Raw genomic sequence first — 17,566 nt, 5'->3', positions numbered from 1 at the left:
TGTATCAGCCCACATTATGTCACAATGGCAGGGTCTTGGTGAAGGTAGTTTGCTTCACGCGTTTTACTTTTCCTTAGCAGATTACATAAAGGATACTGCCAACCATGGATCAATCTCTTATCTGTCACATATAATTTTCAGGTTCAGCCTTGTGCAGTGAGTCATCTTATTGCGACATGACAGAGGACTCAACCAAAGCGCCGCAACACCCAGTGGTTTCCAGCAATGAAGACAGCACAGTCAGTTGTGAAAAGACTGAAGTCCCATCAGATAAAACTTCCAAAATACCCATCAGCTCTACAGAACAATCAGACAGCATTAGCTCAACTCTGAATGTAAAGGGCATTTCCAGCTCTGTTTCTACAACCTCCTCCTCATCAACAACCTCTTACTTTAAAAGTGGGATTGTCCTGCAAACATCCCAGTGTTGTTTGGCCAAGGCATATAAACAGCCACCTATAGTTTTCCTTCCCAAGTTAGTATATGACATTATTACCTCCACAGACAATAGTGGTCTTTCCAAGTCTTCTTCCTTCCTTCCACATTGTGATGTGTCATGGGCCAGCTCTTTCCGTCCCCTTCTGAGTAAAATGATGACTTGCACAGAGCAGTCCTTGTATTACCGGCAGTGGACAGTACCCAAGCAGAACCATATGGATTACAGCAACATAAAGGAAGGTAGAATGGACACCTTCCATCCAAGAAGACTGATATTGAGTGGACCACCACAGGTATAAAACTAATAAATTATAATGAAGTATCCCTAATCATCTCATTATGTGGGGTTGATAAGAAAGAGGTAAATATTGATAAAGATTGTAGATTATCTAGATAATGTAAATCAGTGGTTCCCAAACTGTTCCAGCCACCTCCCCCTTGGTTCCATAAACTCACCATCAGTGCCCCCCTACCTTATCCAGTAACAATATTATTTAGGATGGCAGTACACAACCCATCATGAAGATAAAAATAGAATACAATTTAAAGAATAATAATAAAACTTTATTTTAGATTTTAAATTAAATGTTTTATTTTGGAGTAAAGTTTGGAGTATAGTTGTACAACTGCATCAAAAAACAATCTTTATGTAAAGTGTATTCTACTTACTAAAGTGTTACGTACTGCTTTTTAAACTCAGGGTTGCTTAAACATTTTTGGGAGTCCCACAAGATGTTCCTACATAAAAGGTAAATTATGTTAGACATTGAGTCTAACCACTAGTGCTTAGAAAAGGCCACAAAGTTGAATTTACTTATTTTCGCTAATAATCCTCTCACTGGTGTGGTATATTGATGTATAAGAAAACAAAAAAAATGTATACTTATCTGACAAAGGGCTTGTTGTGGTCTATATCAGTGTTTTTCAACCAGTGTGCCGTGGCACACTAGTGTGCCGTGAGAGATCCTCAGGTGTGCCACAGCAGACTGACAACAGTGTGACATATTTTTTAAACTTTGCTTGTTTTTTACTCCCAGTGCAGGGGTAGTTTGTAGGAGGCATGGCATAACAGCACAATACATACAGTATGTGTGTGTTTGTGTGTATGTGTATATATATATGCTGTATTAGGCTACAATGTGTGATTTTTTAAAAATTTTGGGATGGTGGTGTGCCACAGGGTTTTTTAATGTAAAAAAGTGTGCCACGGCAAAAAAAGGTTAAAAATCACTGGTCTATATCATAATAATGGAAGAGGTGATAATGTTTCCAATGTCGAATGGTGTCCCAAATGAAAAAGTTAAAAAGGTCTGATATAGTGCACACCACTGGTGGTTATTTCTGATGACAGTATACAGAAGACTGAAAAACCATTAATAGATGATTGTATGGAAAGCTACTCAGACAAGCACAGCAAGTCTTTGTTGTGTTCCCTGCTACTACACTGTAATTCTAAACTATGCCGTTCTTTTTCTTAAAGGTACAGGTTCATGATTCAGATAGCACATGCAATTTTAAACAGCTTTACAATTTACTTCTATTATTAAATTTGCTTGGTATCCTTTGTTGAAAGTGCAGCAATGCACTACAAGGAGCTATCTGAATCCATTGGGTGAGCCAGTGATTAGAGGCATATATGTGAAGCCGCCAATCCTCAGGTGAATCCCAGCAGTGCACTGCTGCGCCAAGGTATGCTTTTCACAAAGGATACAAAGAGAACAAAGCAAATTAAATAATAGTAAAGTAAAATGGAAAGTTGTTTACAATTTCATGCTCTACCAGAATCATGAACGTTCAATTTTATCTTTACAGTCCCCTTAATATTATTTTACTGTTAGCATTATTTCATTTTACATCATTGCCAAATTCCATAGTGTTGAAACATTAGTAGGGTTCTTGGTGGTTTTTAAAGGGACAGTAAATGTAAAGAATAATGTTACATAATTCTACACATAGTGCAGAATTATGCAACATTATCTTAGCAGCAGCTTGAAAAAAATCAAAAGATTTGAGAGATTTTAGCCCCCAAAGTTACACTTACCTCATTTCCTCTCCAGGTCTTCTTTTCAAAAGCGGTTCGCGGGCACGTTGTCTAATCACAGAGCACCCGATCGTGCTATGGAAATCATTGTAGCGCGCTCCCACTCCGACCTGGTAGCGGGAACGAGCTACATTTAGTTCATTAGTGTAATTGAGTGACCTGTGATTAGACAGCGTGCCCGAGAACCCCTTTGTGCAGAATTATGCAACATTATTTTTTACTTTTACTGTCCTTTTAGGTAAACATTTCATTAAGACAGTCTACATTTTTATGTTCATTAGTTCCTATCTATTTAGTATTATTATAAATTAATTTATATTCTTTTTATTACATTTGGGAAGGATTTTTAAATTAAAATGTTTATTGTTTAAAAAAACTGATGCATCAAATGAGGTACTAAATAACTGATTGTGTTAACAGCTATTACTAGGTTTGGCAATGCTTTTCATGCTGTAACTTTGTGTAATAAGATATGTATATGTTACATTTGCACAAGCCCTATAGGTAATAATGTGCAGGTTAGAAATTGTAACCTTCTCATTGACTGTAATGGAATTATGGCCGCACAAGCGGTAAAACAATTAGCTGCAAAATCACAATATTAATGCATTAATTACTTTTCTGAAGATAGGGAAAACGGGAGCCTATCTCCAGTTCCTCAGTGTATTGTCAAGAATGCTGATCAGATTGACTGAAGTGGATGTTTATGACGAGGAGGAAATCAATACCAGTAAGTTGGCATAGCAACAAATAATCTTGCTTGTTTTCAGGCTCACTACAGCCCTATAAAGATGTTTCTGCTGCCATATTCCCTGACTATGATTCACTGTTATTTTAGAGAGATCGATTGGTTAGTGTTCTCCTCAGGCCCTTTTTAATGGGTGCACCACATGTCTGATTTTATTGGCCACTCGGCTAAAATGTTAGCAAAAAGTAAGCTAGAATTGGCTAATATTAAAGTTTTCAATGCTTATTGCTAACATTATCATTAAATAAATGTATGTTAAATTATGCAATTAATTTGTGCTTTGGATAGCAGATAATGTGATATTACAAATTATTATGTAGCCCTCACCCAGCTACTTTATAATCCCACCCGGCATAATGTAAATTGTAAAGTAGATAAGATATGCTTATTGGGGTCATATTGTTTCAGCCTAAGAGGAACTTCACTTACATGACCAATAGATGATCGCTTTTACTTAGTTTTTTACTTAGTTTTTGTGCAATGCAATAAAATATATAAAAACAAAATAGCTAAAATACAGTATACTGTATGGGTCATCCTTTGGGTATACAAAGTAACAAGATAGAGCAAAGAAAAATAAAAAAGAACACATTTTATTTTGTAATTTGAGAAAAATACAGTTTTTTTTTTATTAAAGGTTCCTTTAAGACATTGTATCTCAACAGCGGTCTTCAAGTATCCCCAACAGGCCAGGTTTTCATTATAGCTGAGATAGTCCACAGGTGACATAATCAGCAGATGGGTGAGAGCAGGTTAGTAACCATGGTGTTACTGATCAGCTGATTACTTCACCTGTGCACTGGTTCAGCTATAATTAAAACCTGACCTGTTTGGGGTACTTGAGGACCGCGGTTGAGAAACACTGCTTTAAGGGACAGTTTATCCCATTTTTTTTCTCCCCTTTAATTTGTTCCAAATGATCCATTTTAACTGCTGGAGTGTATTCAACTGTTTACAAGTAGCTACTTTACCCTTGAAATAGCTGATAAGCCTGTGATATCCCCACCTATACTGAAATTTAATGACAGGTAATGTAAGCAGAATAAATTACACTCCCTGTGGGGTGTAGAATAGATTACTAATAATGTAATAATTCTCCATTGTTCTCTCTAAGGCCCTGATATTCAAAGGTTCTCCAGCTTGGAGAGAAATTGCAGTTCAGACTTTACAGGGACTGAACTCATTGAATATTCAAAAGAAGAAGGGCGAAACTCTCCAGTACTGACCAGAGCAATACAGCACTGCGTGATATGAGAGTTTTGTTGCACTTATGTGTTATTTCAACAAGTTAGGATCATACTATGTATATTTCTGTCTATATATATATATATATATATATATATATATATATATATATATATATATATATATATATATATATATATATATATATATATATATAGTGTCCAGGAAAAAGCAGGCACTCACTGGGCTTTATAATAAGAACATCCTTTATTACAAATACTAAAAAGACATAACGTTTCGGCACATATCTTGTGCCTTTGTCAAATGTCACCCTAACAAATACAGCAAAACACCTCAACCAGGGATATTTTTGTTAAGGCTGATCCAACTACACACTACAACTACACACTGTGTGCCAGCCATGTCACCTGTAATGGTATGTTGAGGGGTGATACCTTCCAGCACCCACATAACAACCATAGATTTAAAATCCATCATCGCCTGACATGCACTAGCACCTATGTCATATACATCCTGATTTGTCCGTGCTCCAAGGTGTATGTGGGCAAAACGGTCACCACCTTTCGCGAACGAATGGCCAACCACAGGTGTGCCATACGTGAGGCCCTTAAACAGGGTGAATCGGATCAGCCGGTAGCATGGCATTGCATTGAATTTAAACACACTGTTTCAAGCATACGCAGCATGCTGATTGACCAGGAACCCCCTCCAACTAGGGGTGGCATCCGGGCTAACAGATTACTACAACGAGAGAGTCGATGGATTTATCGCCTTGACACATTGTCACCTAAGGGGCTGAATACTTACTTGGACTTTAGCCCATTTTACTAAGTATCTGCCAAATTACGAAAATAGACGCATTGGGGTCTCGCTGTCAATTTATGTTTCTAACATACTCCTACTAGGCTTGATAGATCTGTTTTTTAACACTCCAAAAAATTTTGGTACAATGTTATTAAATATTGCTCTTCTTTATTATATACTAATTTTATTATTGAACAACAACCATGTTCTCAATGAACCCAAAAAACTAATTAATATCAAAGCTGAATATTTTTGGAAGTAGTTTTTAGTTTGTTTTTAGTTTTAGCTATTTTAGGGGGATATCTGTGTGTGCAGGTGACTATTACTGTGCATAATTATTAGGCAATTTAACAAAAAACAAATATATACCCATTTCAATTATTTATTTTTACCAGTGAAACCAATATAACATCTCAACATTCACAAATATACATTTCTGACATTCAAAAACAAAACAAAAACAAATCAGTGACCAATATAGCCACCTTTCTTTGCAAGGACACTCAAAAGCCTGCCATCCATGGATTCTGTCCGTGTTTTGATCTGTTCACCATCAACATTGCGTGCAGCAGCAACCACAGCCTCCCAGACACTGTTCAGAGAGGTGTACTGTTTTCCCTCCTTGTAAATCTCACATTTGATGATGGACCACAGGTTCTCAATGGGGTTCAGATCAGGTGAACAAGGAGGCCATGTCATTAGATTTTCTTCTTTTATACCCTTTCTTGCCAGCCACGCTGTGGAGTACTTGGACGCGTGTGATGGAGCATTGTCCTGCATGAAAATCATGTTTTTCTTGAAGGATGCAGACTTCTTCCTGTACCACTGCTTGAAGAAGGTGTCTTCCAGAAACTGGCAGTAGGACTGGGAGTTGAGCTTGACTCCATCCTCAACCCGAAAAGGCCCCACAAGCTCATCTTTGATGATACCAGCCCAAACCAGTACTCCACCTCCACCTTGCTGGCGTCTGAGTCGGACTGGAGCTCTCTGCCCTTTACCAATCCAGCCACGGGCCCATCCATCTGGCCCATCAAGACTCATTTCATCAGTCCATAAAACCTTAGAAAAATCAGTCTTGAGATATTTCTTGGCCCAGTCTTGACGTTTCAGCTTGTGTGTCTTGTTCAGTGGTGGTCGTCTTTCAGCCTTTCTTACCTTGGCCATGTCTCTGAGTATTGCACACCTTGTGCTTTTGGGCACTCCAGTGATGTTGCAGCTCTGAAATATGGCCAAACTGGTGGCAAGTGGCATCTTGGCAGCTGCACGCTTGACTTTTCTCAGTTCATGGGCAGTTATTTTGTGCCTTGGTTTTTCCACACGCTTCTTGCGACCCTGTTGACTATTTTGAATGAAACGCTTGATTGTTCGATGATCACGCTTCAGAAGCTTTGCAATTTTAAGAGTGCTGCATCCCTCTGCAAGATATCTCACTATTTTTGACTTTTCTGAGCCTGTCAAGTCCTTCTTTTGACCCATTTTGCCAAAGGAAAGGAAGTTGTCTAATAATTATGCACACCTGATATAGGGTGTTGATGTCATTAGACCACACCCCTTCTCATTACAGAGATGCACATCACCTAATATGCTTAATTGGTAGTAGGCTTTCGAGCCTATACAGCTTGGAGTAAGACAACATGCATAAAGAGGATGATGTGGTCAAAATACTAATTTGCCTAATAATTCTGCACTCCCTGTATATATAAATTACATTGCATCTTGAATTTCCTCCATTGCAAACTAAAAATGGCACTTTCAGAAAGTGGGAAGGAGAGAGCAGTTCCCTGGGCTGAACAGGAGAGTTCCCAGGGTGTTTGAAGCTCTCTCACCAGTCTTGTGAAATTTTCTAAGCATTTTAAACAAGCTGGTCTCACTGATTTGTTTCACCAGCTGTATGCAGGTGAAGTTTGCACAAAATTCACAATACACTTATTTTAACTAACAGAAAAGTAATATATACTAAAATATAGACAAAAGCAAGTTAATAATACAAAATAGAAAGTGCAAAGTTTAAATGTAATAGCATCTAATCGGAAGTGTAAAGTAATATAAAATAGAATGCACAAGGTGTAAATGCAGCAGAACTGTCAAGTCATGCAGTGCTATATTGCACTGGGCTTGTCTCTCCTTGACATACAGAAATGCAGGGAATGACACTAGGAGAAATAAAGCAAAATCTGCCTTTTAAAAATTTCACTAGGGATCTCACAGTGTGATTATTTTAGATCATCTCATCGGAGCAGAAAGGTTTTGAATATCAGGACCTAAGTATTGGGCTTTGGATTACAAACAGATATAAGAAAAGGAAGCAAGTGTCTGTACACAAAGTAATAACATAATGAGGTCTCATTTTACCTGCAAGCTCAACTCATTTAAATAGGCTGTAGTTTCAAAGCACAAAACCAGCAATTTCATATACAGAAATAAACCCGAAAATAACAAGTCATTGGAAATACATTAAGGGTAAAAATATTTTACTGTATATTGTCCCTTTAAAGGAACATGAAACACAATTTCTTTCGTTCACGAGTTAGATAGAGCATACAATTTTAATCCCTTAACGACCGAGGACGTGCAGGGTACGTCCTCAAAAAAAAGGCAGTTAACGCCTGAGGATGTACCCTGCACATCCTCGGTGTGGAAAGCAGCTGGAAGCGATCCTGCTCGCTTCCAGCTGCTTTCCGGTTATTACAGTGATGCCTCGATATCGAGGCATCCTGCAATAACCATTTTTAGCCATCCGGTGCAGAGAGAGCCACTCTGTGGCCCTCTCTGCACCGGACATTAACGGCTACGTTCGTTGGTGGGTGGGAGCCGGTGTGGGAGGCGGGTGGCGGCCATCGATGGCCTTTGTGATGCGGAGGGGGGCGGGATCGGGGGCGGGGACGACCGGGGGGGCGCGCGCACGGAGGCACGCGTGCACGGGGAGGCCGGACGGGTGCGTACACGGGGAGGGAGCGGGTGGGAACCACTACGCTACAGAAATTTTTTAGTTAGAAGTGGGGATCAAAGGGGTAGTTATATTTATTTAGTGATCGGTTTGGCTGGTGGGATATTGGACTGTGGGGGGGGGGGGGAAGCTACACTACAGAAACAAATAACAAATAATAAAAAAAAACATTTTTGTTTGCAAACTGGGTACTGGCAGACAGCTGCCAGTACCCAAGATGGCCCCAATAAGGCAGAGGGGGAGGGTTAGGGAGCTATTTTGGGGGGATCAGGGAGGTTGGGGGCTAAGGGGGGACCCTACATAGCAGCATATGTAAATATGCTTAAAAAATGTATTTTTTTTTAAATACCTTTTATTTTAGTACTGGCAGACTTTCTGCCAGTACTTAAGATGGCGGGGACAATTGTGGGGTGGGGGAGGGAAGAGAGCTGTTTGGGAGGGATCAGGGGGTGGCATGTGTCAGGTGGGAGTCTGATCTCTACACTAAAGTTAAAATTAACCCTGCAAGCTCCCTACAAACTACCTAATTAACCCCTTCACTGCTGGCCATAATACACATGTGATGCGCAGCAGCATTTAGCGGCCTTCTAATTACCAAAAAGCAACGCCAAAGCCATATATGTCTGCTATTTCTGAACAAAGGGGATCCCAGAGAAGCATTTACAACCATTTGTGCCATAATTGCACAAGCTGTTTGTAAATGATTTTAGTGAGAAACCTAAAGTTTGAAAAAGTGAACAATTTTTTTTTTATTTGATTGCTTTTGGCGGTGAAAATGGTGGCATGAAATATACCAAAATGGGCCTAGATCAATACTTGGGGTTGTCTACTACACTACACTAGAGCTAAAATTAACCCTAGAAGCTCCCTACATGCTCCCTAATTAACCCATTCACTGCTGGGCATAATACACGTGTGGTGCGCAGTGGCATTTAGCAGCCTTCTAATTACCAAAAAGCAAAGCCAAAGCCATATATGTCTGCTATTTATGAACAAAGGGGATCCCAGAGAAGCATTTACAACCATTTATGCCATAATTTCATGAGTTGTTTGTAAATAATTTCAGTGAAAAACCTAAAGTTTGTGAAAAAATTTGTGAAAAAGTGAAAACATTTTTTTATTTGATCGCATTCGGCGGTGAAATGGTGTCATGAAATATACCAAAATGGGCCTAGATCAATACTTTGGGATGTCTTCTAAAAAAAAATATATACATGTCAATGGATATTTAGAGATTCCTGAAAGATATTAGTGTTCTAATGTAACTAGCGCTAATTTTGAAAAAAAGTGGAAATGACAAAGTGCTACTTGTATTTATTGCCCTATAACTTGCAAAAAAAAGCAAAAAAATGTAAACATTGGGTATTTCTAAACTCAGGACAAAATTTAGAAACTATTTAGCATGGGTGTTTTTTGGTGGTTGTAGATGTGTAACAGATTTTGGGGGTCAAAGTTAGAAAAAGTGTGTTTTTTTCCATTTTTTCCTCATATTTTATATTTTTTTTTTAGTAAATTATAAGATATGATGAAAATAATGGTATATTTTGAAAGTTCATTTAATGGCGAGAAAAACGGTATATAATATGTGTGGGTACAGTAAATGAGTAAGAGGAAAATTTCAGCTAAACACAAACACCGCAAAAGTGTAAAAATAGCCTTGGTCCCAAACGGACAGAAAATGGATAAGTGCTGTGATCATTAAAGGGTTAAACAACTTTCCAATTTACTTTTATTATCAAATTTGTTTAATTTTCTTGGTATCCTTTGTTGAAGGAGCAGCAATGCACTACTGAAATCTAGCTGAACACATCTGGTGAGCTACTGACAAGATGTGTGCAGCCACCAATTAGCAGCTAGCTCCCAGTAGTTCATTCCTTTTTCTAAACCTACCTAGCTTTGGTATTTTTAAAAGGATACCTAGAGAACAAAGCTAAATAGATAATAGAAGTACATTGGAAAATGGTTTAAAATTGTATGCTCTATATGAATCATGAGAGGACAAAAAGAGGTTTCATGTCTATTTAACTATTGAAAGGCTCCTTCAGTGTGTTTATCTTATCTTCTCTGCTTTTGTTAAGGACAAATATAAATGAGCTACTACAGTCATCAGATTTAAATTATATAAAAAGTGGGCAAAATAATCAATGAAAAATAAGTTGTATCGTTTTTACTATGCATGAGTAACCATTTAATAGAATATTTAATTAGGAATTTAATGCCCCTTTAGTTAAACTCATGTTGCTCTCTGCCATTTATGACACATGGATTACACGTGGTTGTTTTATTTTCTTTAGTTAGATTTGGCATTTTCTTTATTGACTTTCAAGGAGATAAAGAATATTTAGTAAAGGGATGATTAAAATTATAGTATTATTATATTCTAAATATTATTAGCATTAGTATACTACTTAACATACCAGAGCACACACACACATATATATATATATATATATATATATATATATATATATATATATATATATATATATATAAAATTGTATTTATTTTTCATTATTATTTATTTTATTTTGTTACATGAAAACCTTGAGTAAAAGCTGTTTAAACTGAAACTAACTAATCTCCATAAGCAACATTACTTCTCTACTCTTATCTGTACTCTTCCTTCTTACCGCAAAAAATGTCTGTTCTCCACTTTTAATACTCTTCTCCGCCCACCCCCACCTCCTAATACAATTTCTCTATCAGCTCAAGATTTTGCCAGCCACTTCAATAACAAAATCAACTCCATCAGAAAAGAAATCAGTTCTCAACATACTTCCATTCTCTCACCCCCTCAAATGCTCGCAATCAACCACAACCCACATAGCCATAAATTTAGCTCTTTCTCCCCTGTTACTGAGGAAGAAGTTTCTGCATTTATACTGTGCTCTCATCTCACTACCTGTCCCCTTGACCCTATCCCCTCACAGCTACTCCCCTCCCTCTCTTCTACCCTTACCCTTATACTCACACACATTTTCAACCTCTCCCTCAGCGCCGGTATATTTCCCTCATCTCTGAAACATGCACTGGTCACACCTATCCTCAAAAAACCTCTCGATCAATCCTCCCCATCCAACTACCACCCTATTTCCGTACTCCCTCTTGCCTCAAAGCTTCTCGAAAAGCTAATATATGCACACCTATCCCATTTCCTTACATTAAACTCCCTCCTTGACCCACACAATCTGGATTTCGTTCCTATCACTCCACAGAGACAGCAATCGTTAAGGTTACCAATTACCTACTTACAGCAAAATCAAAAGGCCACTTCTCTCTGCTTATACTCCTTGATCTGTCAGCAGCCTTTGTTGACCACTCTTTTGCTCCAAACCCTCCAATCCTTCGGCATTTGTGACACAGCCCTCTCGTGGTTCTCTTCCTGCCTGTCTAACCGTACCTTTAGTGTAGCCTTCTCTGGGGATTCCTCTGCCCCGTCACCACTTTGTGTTGGGGTACCGCATGGCTCTGTCCTCGGTTCCCTTCTTTTCTCAATCTACACGTCATCATTAGGTTCCTTAATACAGTCCCACGGGTTCCAATATCATTTGTATGCCGATCACACCCAAATCTACTTCTCTGCACCAGACCTATCTCCTTTCTTGTTAACCCGTGTCACTAACTGTCTTTCTCACTACCTCAAGCTAAATTTCTCCAAAACTGAGCTTCTTATTTCCCCCCCTCCTTCCAAAATCTCCACCCCCATTCTCTCTATAACTATTGACAATTCCATCATTACCCCTATCCCGCATACCCGCTGTCACACTTGACTCAGATCTTTCTTTCACTCCTCACATTCAGTCCTTGGCTAAATCCTGCCGCTTCCACCTTAAAAACATATCTAAAATTAGACATTTCCTTACACAAGACACAATTAAGATTTTAATCCACTCTCTCATCCTTTTCCGCCTCGACTACTGCAATTCTGTCCTCTCTGGTCTCCCTAGCTGCCGCCTAACTCCTTTACAATCCATAATGAATGCCTCAGCAAGGCTCATCTTCATTACATGTCGCTCTTCATCTACTGCACCTCTCTGCCAATCCCTTCACTGTCTTCCTCTTGCCTCCAGGATTAAACACAAAATTCTCACTCTGATATACAAAGCCCTCAACTGTACTACTCCCCCCTATATCTCAGACCTTGTCTCCAAATACTCTCCCTCCCATTCCCTTCACTCTGCTCATGACCTCCTACTCTTCTCCTCTCTTGTTACATCCTCACATTCCCGTTTACAGGACTTCTCCAGACTAGCTCCCATCTTGTGGAACTCTCTGCCTTGCTCCACAAGACACTCCCCTAGTTTTGAAAGCTTCAATCGCTCCCTAAAGACTACTGTTCAGGGATGCATACAACCTACACTAACCTTTCTTTATACCAGTTTCTCTCCTCCATTTCTATCCCCTTAAACCCCCTTAGCATGTAAGCCTAAGAGCCCAGCTGTTTGTAGATCGCCTTCTTAAAAGTTGACTACAACAGTACAACTCTTGGCAGGGTCCTCTACCCATTTGATCCCTATAAATGTTTTCCTTGTATACCGCCTATGTTTATAGCGCTGCGGAATCTGTTGGCACTCTACAAATAACCAATAATAATAATAATCACAGACGGATAGGGACAACTCCCACATAAAAAAGTGGATTTATTCAGCACATGAACATTATACTGTTAAACATTTTGAAACAATTTTAAGATGTTGAGAAAAATGTTGAGTATCATGTCCCTTTAAATATAAAACTTATCATCATCAATCTATTCTATGCTTTTCAACATAAAACAAAAAAACAAAGCAAATTAGATAATTGAGGTTGGAAAGTTGTTCACAATCTGATTCATGAAATTGTAATTTTATCTAATCTGTCCCTTTAAAGTAAAAATGTAAAACATAAACTGCTTTATGACAATAGAGAAGATTATTTTTGACTAACTTTAATATTTGAATTATGGCCTGGATGAACTGTAAAAAAAAAATCATACCTAAAAAAATTGATGGGGCCAAATTAATAATTTACATAATAAGCAAGCGAGGACCAGAATAAACTATCTTGAGGGCCACATATGGCCCTAGGGCCAGTACTTTGAGACCACTGCTTTAGAGACATTTTTAGAAATAGTTTTTACAAGTTATACAGCCAATAATTATTATAATTTTTTTTTTCCAATGAAAAACAAGTATTTGCTTTAATCTCTTGTTCCTTATTGTGTGCATTATTATTATGGATTATTTGTAAAGTGCCTTTAAATTCTGTAGATAAGCCTTCTTTTCTTTTACAGGTCTTGGTGATAAATCTGATCAGTATTTTCACCAGCTTGCAGATTTGTGGCCTGATGTGAACCTAGTTAAAAAAATGAATTTTGACTACACCATACATGATCCCAAATACGAGGACTCTAGTGTCATCTGCTCCAGCCTCAACAATATCAACAGTAACGGTAATTCAAAAAGCACGTGTTCATCTGAACATCTGCCCAGTAACTCCAGCATGATGATGTATAAAATGATGGTGTAACCTTTTTAGAATTGACCATATAATAATCTGTATCAAACTGACCATTATTTTATTCTCTTGTGGTTTCGCTATTCATTGGCTTTGTTTTTTTCTCACAGAAAAAATACAGAACAGGAAAAATGAGGATTTATATGTAAGGCGCCCAACCACCAGAATGAGATTATCCAAATTTGCTTCCTATAATACCTACCACCATTGTGAGCAGTGCCACCAGTACATGGGCTATAACCCAAGGTTTCAAGTAAGCACCACATTTGTCAAGGATGGCTCTCTACTGTCTTCTACAAATATAGAATGTTTTATTAAACGCAATTATTTGTTTATTCATTAAAAAAAAAATATATGTATTATTTTAAATAAATCATAAAACAATAATTGAACATCAATCAGAATACATAATATTGTAGTTATATGACATAAAAAGGAAAGTAAAATACAAGACCCATGACCTTTCACATAGCATTGAGTATCAATATGTATTGGTCTATTCAAAAATATACTCAAAGTAATAGCATACAAAAGAAAAGGGAACATTCCCTAGCACATGTTATTAAATAACTAATTCAGTCATTATGTTACATTTATATAGGGTCTGGAAAACCAAGGTCCCAGCTTTGTATTAAAATTATACAGTTATGACTTACAACATAAAGGCAGCAAGCCCGCATTGCTTCTCTCCTGCACAATGAACCAGTAAAAAAGTCCCCTTATTTGTTAATTCAATTAAAATATGTTTGTAGGCTTCACAGTTTTCGTCTGTAAAAATAAGTCTGTTTATATGAGCTGAATCTTGGAATACTTATATATATATATATAGTTATGAAGCTATGGTGATATAAACAGCTTAGGCAACATTCATAGTAGTGCCACTCTGTAAGCTCAGCTCACATAGTAATTGCCAGTGTACAGTCTGTATATAATATTATGTATTTCTCTACTGCTATTTTCAAAAACTCTAGTGAGAGAAAAAAATGCAAGTTGCCTCTGATTTATTTTGATTTGTAACAAACATTTTCTGATTCAATAATCTCTTCCATTAGATGTATGAATCAACTCTACACGCTTTTGCCTTTTCTTATTCTATGCATGGAGAGGAAATTCAGCTTCACTTTATCATACCAAAATCAAAAGAACATAATTTTATCTTCAGCCAAGCTGGTGGTCAACTGGAGAGCATGCGTTTACCGATTGTCAGAGATCAGGTAATTATTATTATCGGTTATTTGTAGAGCGTCAACAGATTCCGCAGCGCTAATATTTTCTTTATATAATGTTATTTATTTTTTATTACCAATAAGAAGAAAATTAATTTGTGGCCTATACATTCTTCGTAGAACATGGATTGTGTAAAAAGTCCAATCTTTACTCCCACCACTGGACGCCATGAACACGGACTCTTCAATCTGTATCACGCTATGGATGGAAGCAGCCATTTACATATCTTAGTTGTTAAGGAATATGAGATGGCAATATATAAAAAATACTGGCCAAACCATATCATGTTGGTCCTGCCAAGTATCTTCAACACTGCTGGAGTTGGTAGGTTTAAATGAATATTAGCACTATGCAAAAAAACAACAAAAACTTTTCAATGATTTTCTTGCTATACTTCTTTAATTTTTATGAGGATTTGTGGTAAAAAACCTCTGATATGCAATCAAGACTTGTTTTTAAGTTTGATTGATTGATAAAATAATAAAATATTCTATAATAAGGGATAATATCAGCTCCCAGTAATATGAATAGTTTTATATAAAGACTAAAAGAGATAAGCAATGTTTGTGTAGCCAAAGTTTTTTTTTTGTATATTGGTATATTTTGTATATTGGTAATTCAGATAGACAGACAGGCAGATTGATTGATAGAAAGATAGAGATATGATCATTTATCCTCTAACACAGCCCACCCCAGACAAGCTACTTGTCATTAAAAAGAAGATGCTCTCAGGCAAGTGGGGTGTGTGTTTTTTGCAGTCAAAGGACTAAATCATTGGTGCTTATGCTTCAGCGATTTAAACCATTGGTTGCCTAATGTTTCAGTGGTAATCAAGAAGTTTAATTCACTGCTCTATAAGTATTTATAGAAATTAAAAAAACATACAATATATTTAAGATAGGTAGACAGCCAGGCGATAGATAGATAGATAGATAGATAGATAGATAGATAGATAATAGATAGATAGATAGATAGATAGATAGATAGATAGATGATAGACAGACAGGTATAGATAGACAGACGGATATAGATAGATAGATGATGAACAGACATATATAGATAGAGAGAGATAGATAGATGATAGACAGGTATAGATAGACAGAAAGGTATAGATAGATAGATGTTGAAAATACAGATAGAGATAGATAGATAGACAGAGATAGATAGATAGATGATAGACAGGTATAGATAGATAGATGTTGAAAATACAGATAGAGATAGATAGATAGATAGATAGATAGATAGATAGATAGATAGATAGATAGACAGAGATAGATAGATAGATAGATAGATAGATAGATAGATAGATAGATAGATAGATAGACAGAGATAGAGAGACAGATAGAGGTAGATAGATGATAGATAGAGATAGATAGATAGATAGATAGATAGATAGATAGATAGATAGATAGATAGATAGATAGATAGATACATGGTCATCCATCCTCTCACACAGCCCAGACAAGCTGTTTGTCTTCGCAGTGAACTTCTTATTCACATGGGGGTAGGGACAAAGTTTCTCACACGTTTATGTCTGTATCTATGGTATAGGAATCAGTGTTTTTTATGAATTAGGACTATTATGAATGGTTCATGTGTCCATTTTTACTTTGCTGAACTATCAGTGTTATTTGCTCAGCTGCCTGACTGGTTTGCAGCAAGCCTTGTTCCCTGACCCCCTGAGTAGATATAAGCTGGTAATTATAGGCCATCATTGTCAGTGCTGTGAAGGATTTGAAATTAACCTTTGAAGTAATTGATGCTACTGTATGTGCCCATGGTGTACAACATAAGCGCTATCTATGGCCCTATTTACAAAATGACACCTGGTAGTCCTGAAAGCTTTTCCAGATAACAGTTAAATTTGCTCTTCTAGGATGAATAAAATCCAACATTTCTTTTTTTCTTGTTACCAGGAGCAGCTCATTTCTTAATTAAAGAGTTGTCTTATCACAACCTGGAGTTGGAGCGTAATCGACAAGCAGATTTAGGAATCAGACCACAAGATATCTGGCCTTTTATAATCATTGCTGACGACTCCTGTGTAATGTGGAATGTTGTAGATGTTAATGTAGCAGAAGATCCCAGGTAAAAAAATATCCATATCTTCATTTATTTACTATGAATTTATTTACTATGAAGCTAAAGTGCCTTTATATTATGTGCACAAATGATAGGCTACATCTAGTGACTGTAGCAGTGTTGTCTTCCAGTACCAACATTATTTACATTACAGTGTATTTCTATGTGAACTCTGCACCCTTCACCAGCACAGACGAATCTGGTTCATAAACGAACACTTGTATGTCATTTAGATAACCTCATGTTTTAGTCATATTAAGTAAAAGGGTATCTCTGCCCCCTGTGTTTATTTATTGGATGACTAGATCACTTGACATCACTATATACATCATTATGGTCAGAGGTTTTTTTAAAGGTATATTCTAGTTTAAAATAAAAGATCTGTTTTGTTAGATTGGGATCTTTTTAAACATATTTTCTTATTTTATTATGTGTTTAACACCTTAAAGAGGGCTTAATTGACGTAAAACACATTTTCTTTCTTTATTCAGACAGAGCATACAGTTGTAAACAACTTTCCAATTTACTTCTATTATTACGTTTGCTTCATTCTCTTGGTATATTTGTTGAAGGAGCA

The 17,566-nt window shown here is 37.1% G+C and overlaps 1 protein-coding gene across 1 annotated transcript in view; it reads left to right on the top strand.

Moving 5' to 3' along the window:
• GREB1 (growth regulating estrogen receptor binding 1) overlaps positions 1-17,566 on the top strand; it is a 264,014-nt gene that overhangs the window by 228,952 nt on the left and 17,496 nt on the right. Inside the window, exons 22-28 of the mRNA XM_053709674.1 lie at positions 142-731; positions 3,107-3,209; positions 13,457-13,615; positions 13,791-13,933; positions 14,733-14,894; positions 15,027-15,231; positions 16,824-16,995. Coding sequence (XP_053565649.1) covers positions 142-731; positions 3,107-3,209; positions 13,457-13,615; positions 13,791-13,933; positions 14,733-14,894; positions 15,027-15,231; positions 16,824-16,995 — 1,534 coding nt within the window. The remainder of the gene's footprint in view (positions 1-141; positions 732-3,106; positions 3,210-13,456; positions 13,616-13,790; positions 13,934-14,732; positions 14,895-15,026; positions 15,232-16,823; positions 16,996-17,566) is intronic.

This window comes from Bombina bombina, chromosome 4 (assembly GCF_027579735.1).
Source record: "Bombina bombina isolate aBomBom1 chromosome 4, aBomBom1.pri, whole genome shotgun sequence".
Taxonomy (NCBI): domain Eukaryota; kingdom Metazoa; phylum Chordata; class Amphibia; order Anura; family Bombinatoridae; genus Bombina; species Bombina bombina.
Note: the sequence above shows the minus strand (reverse complement) of the source record. Positions and strands in the feature narration are given on the sequence as shown.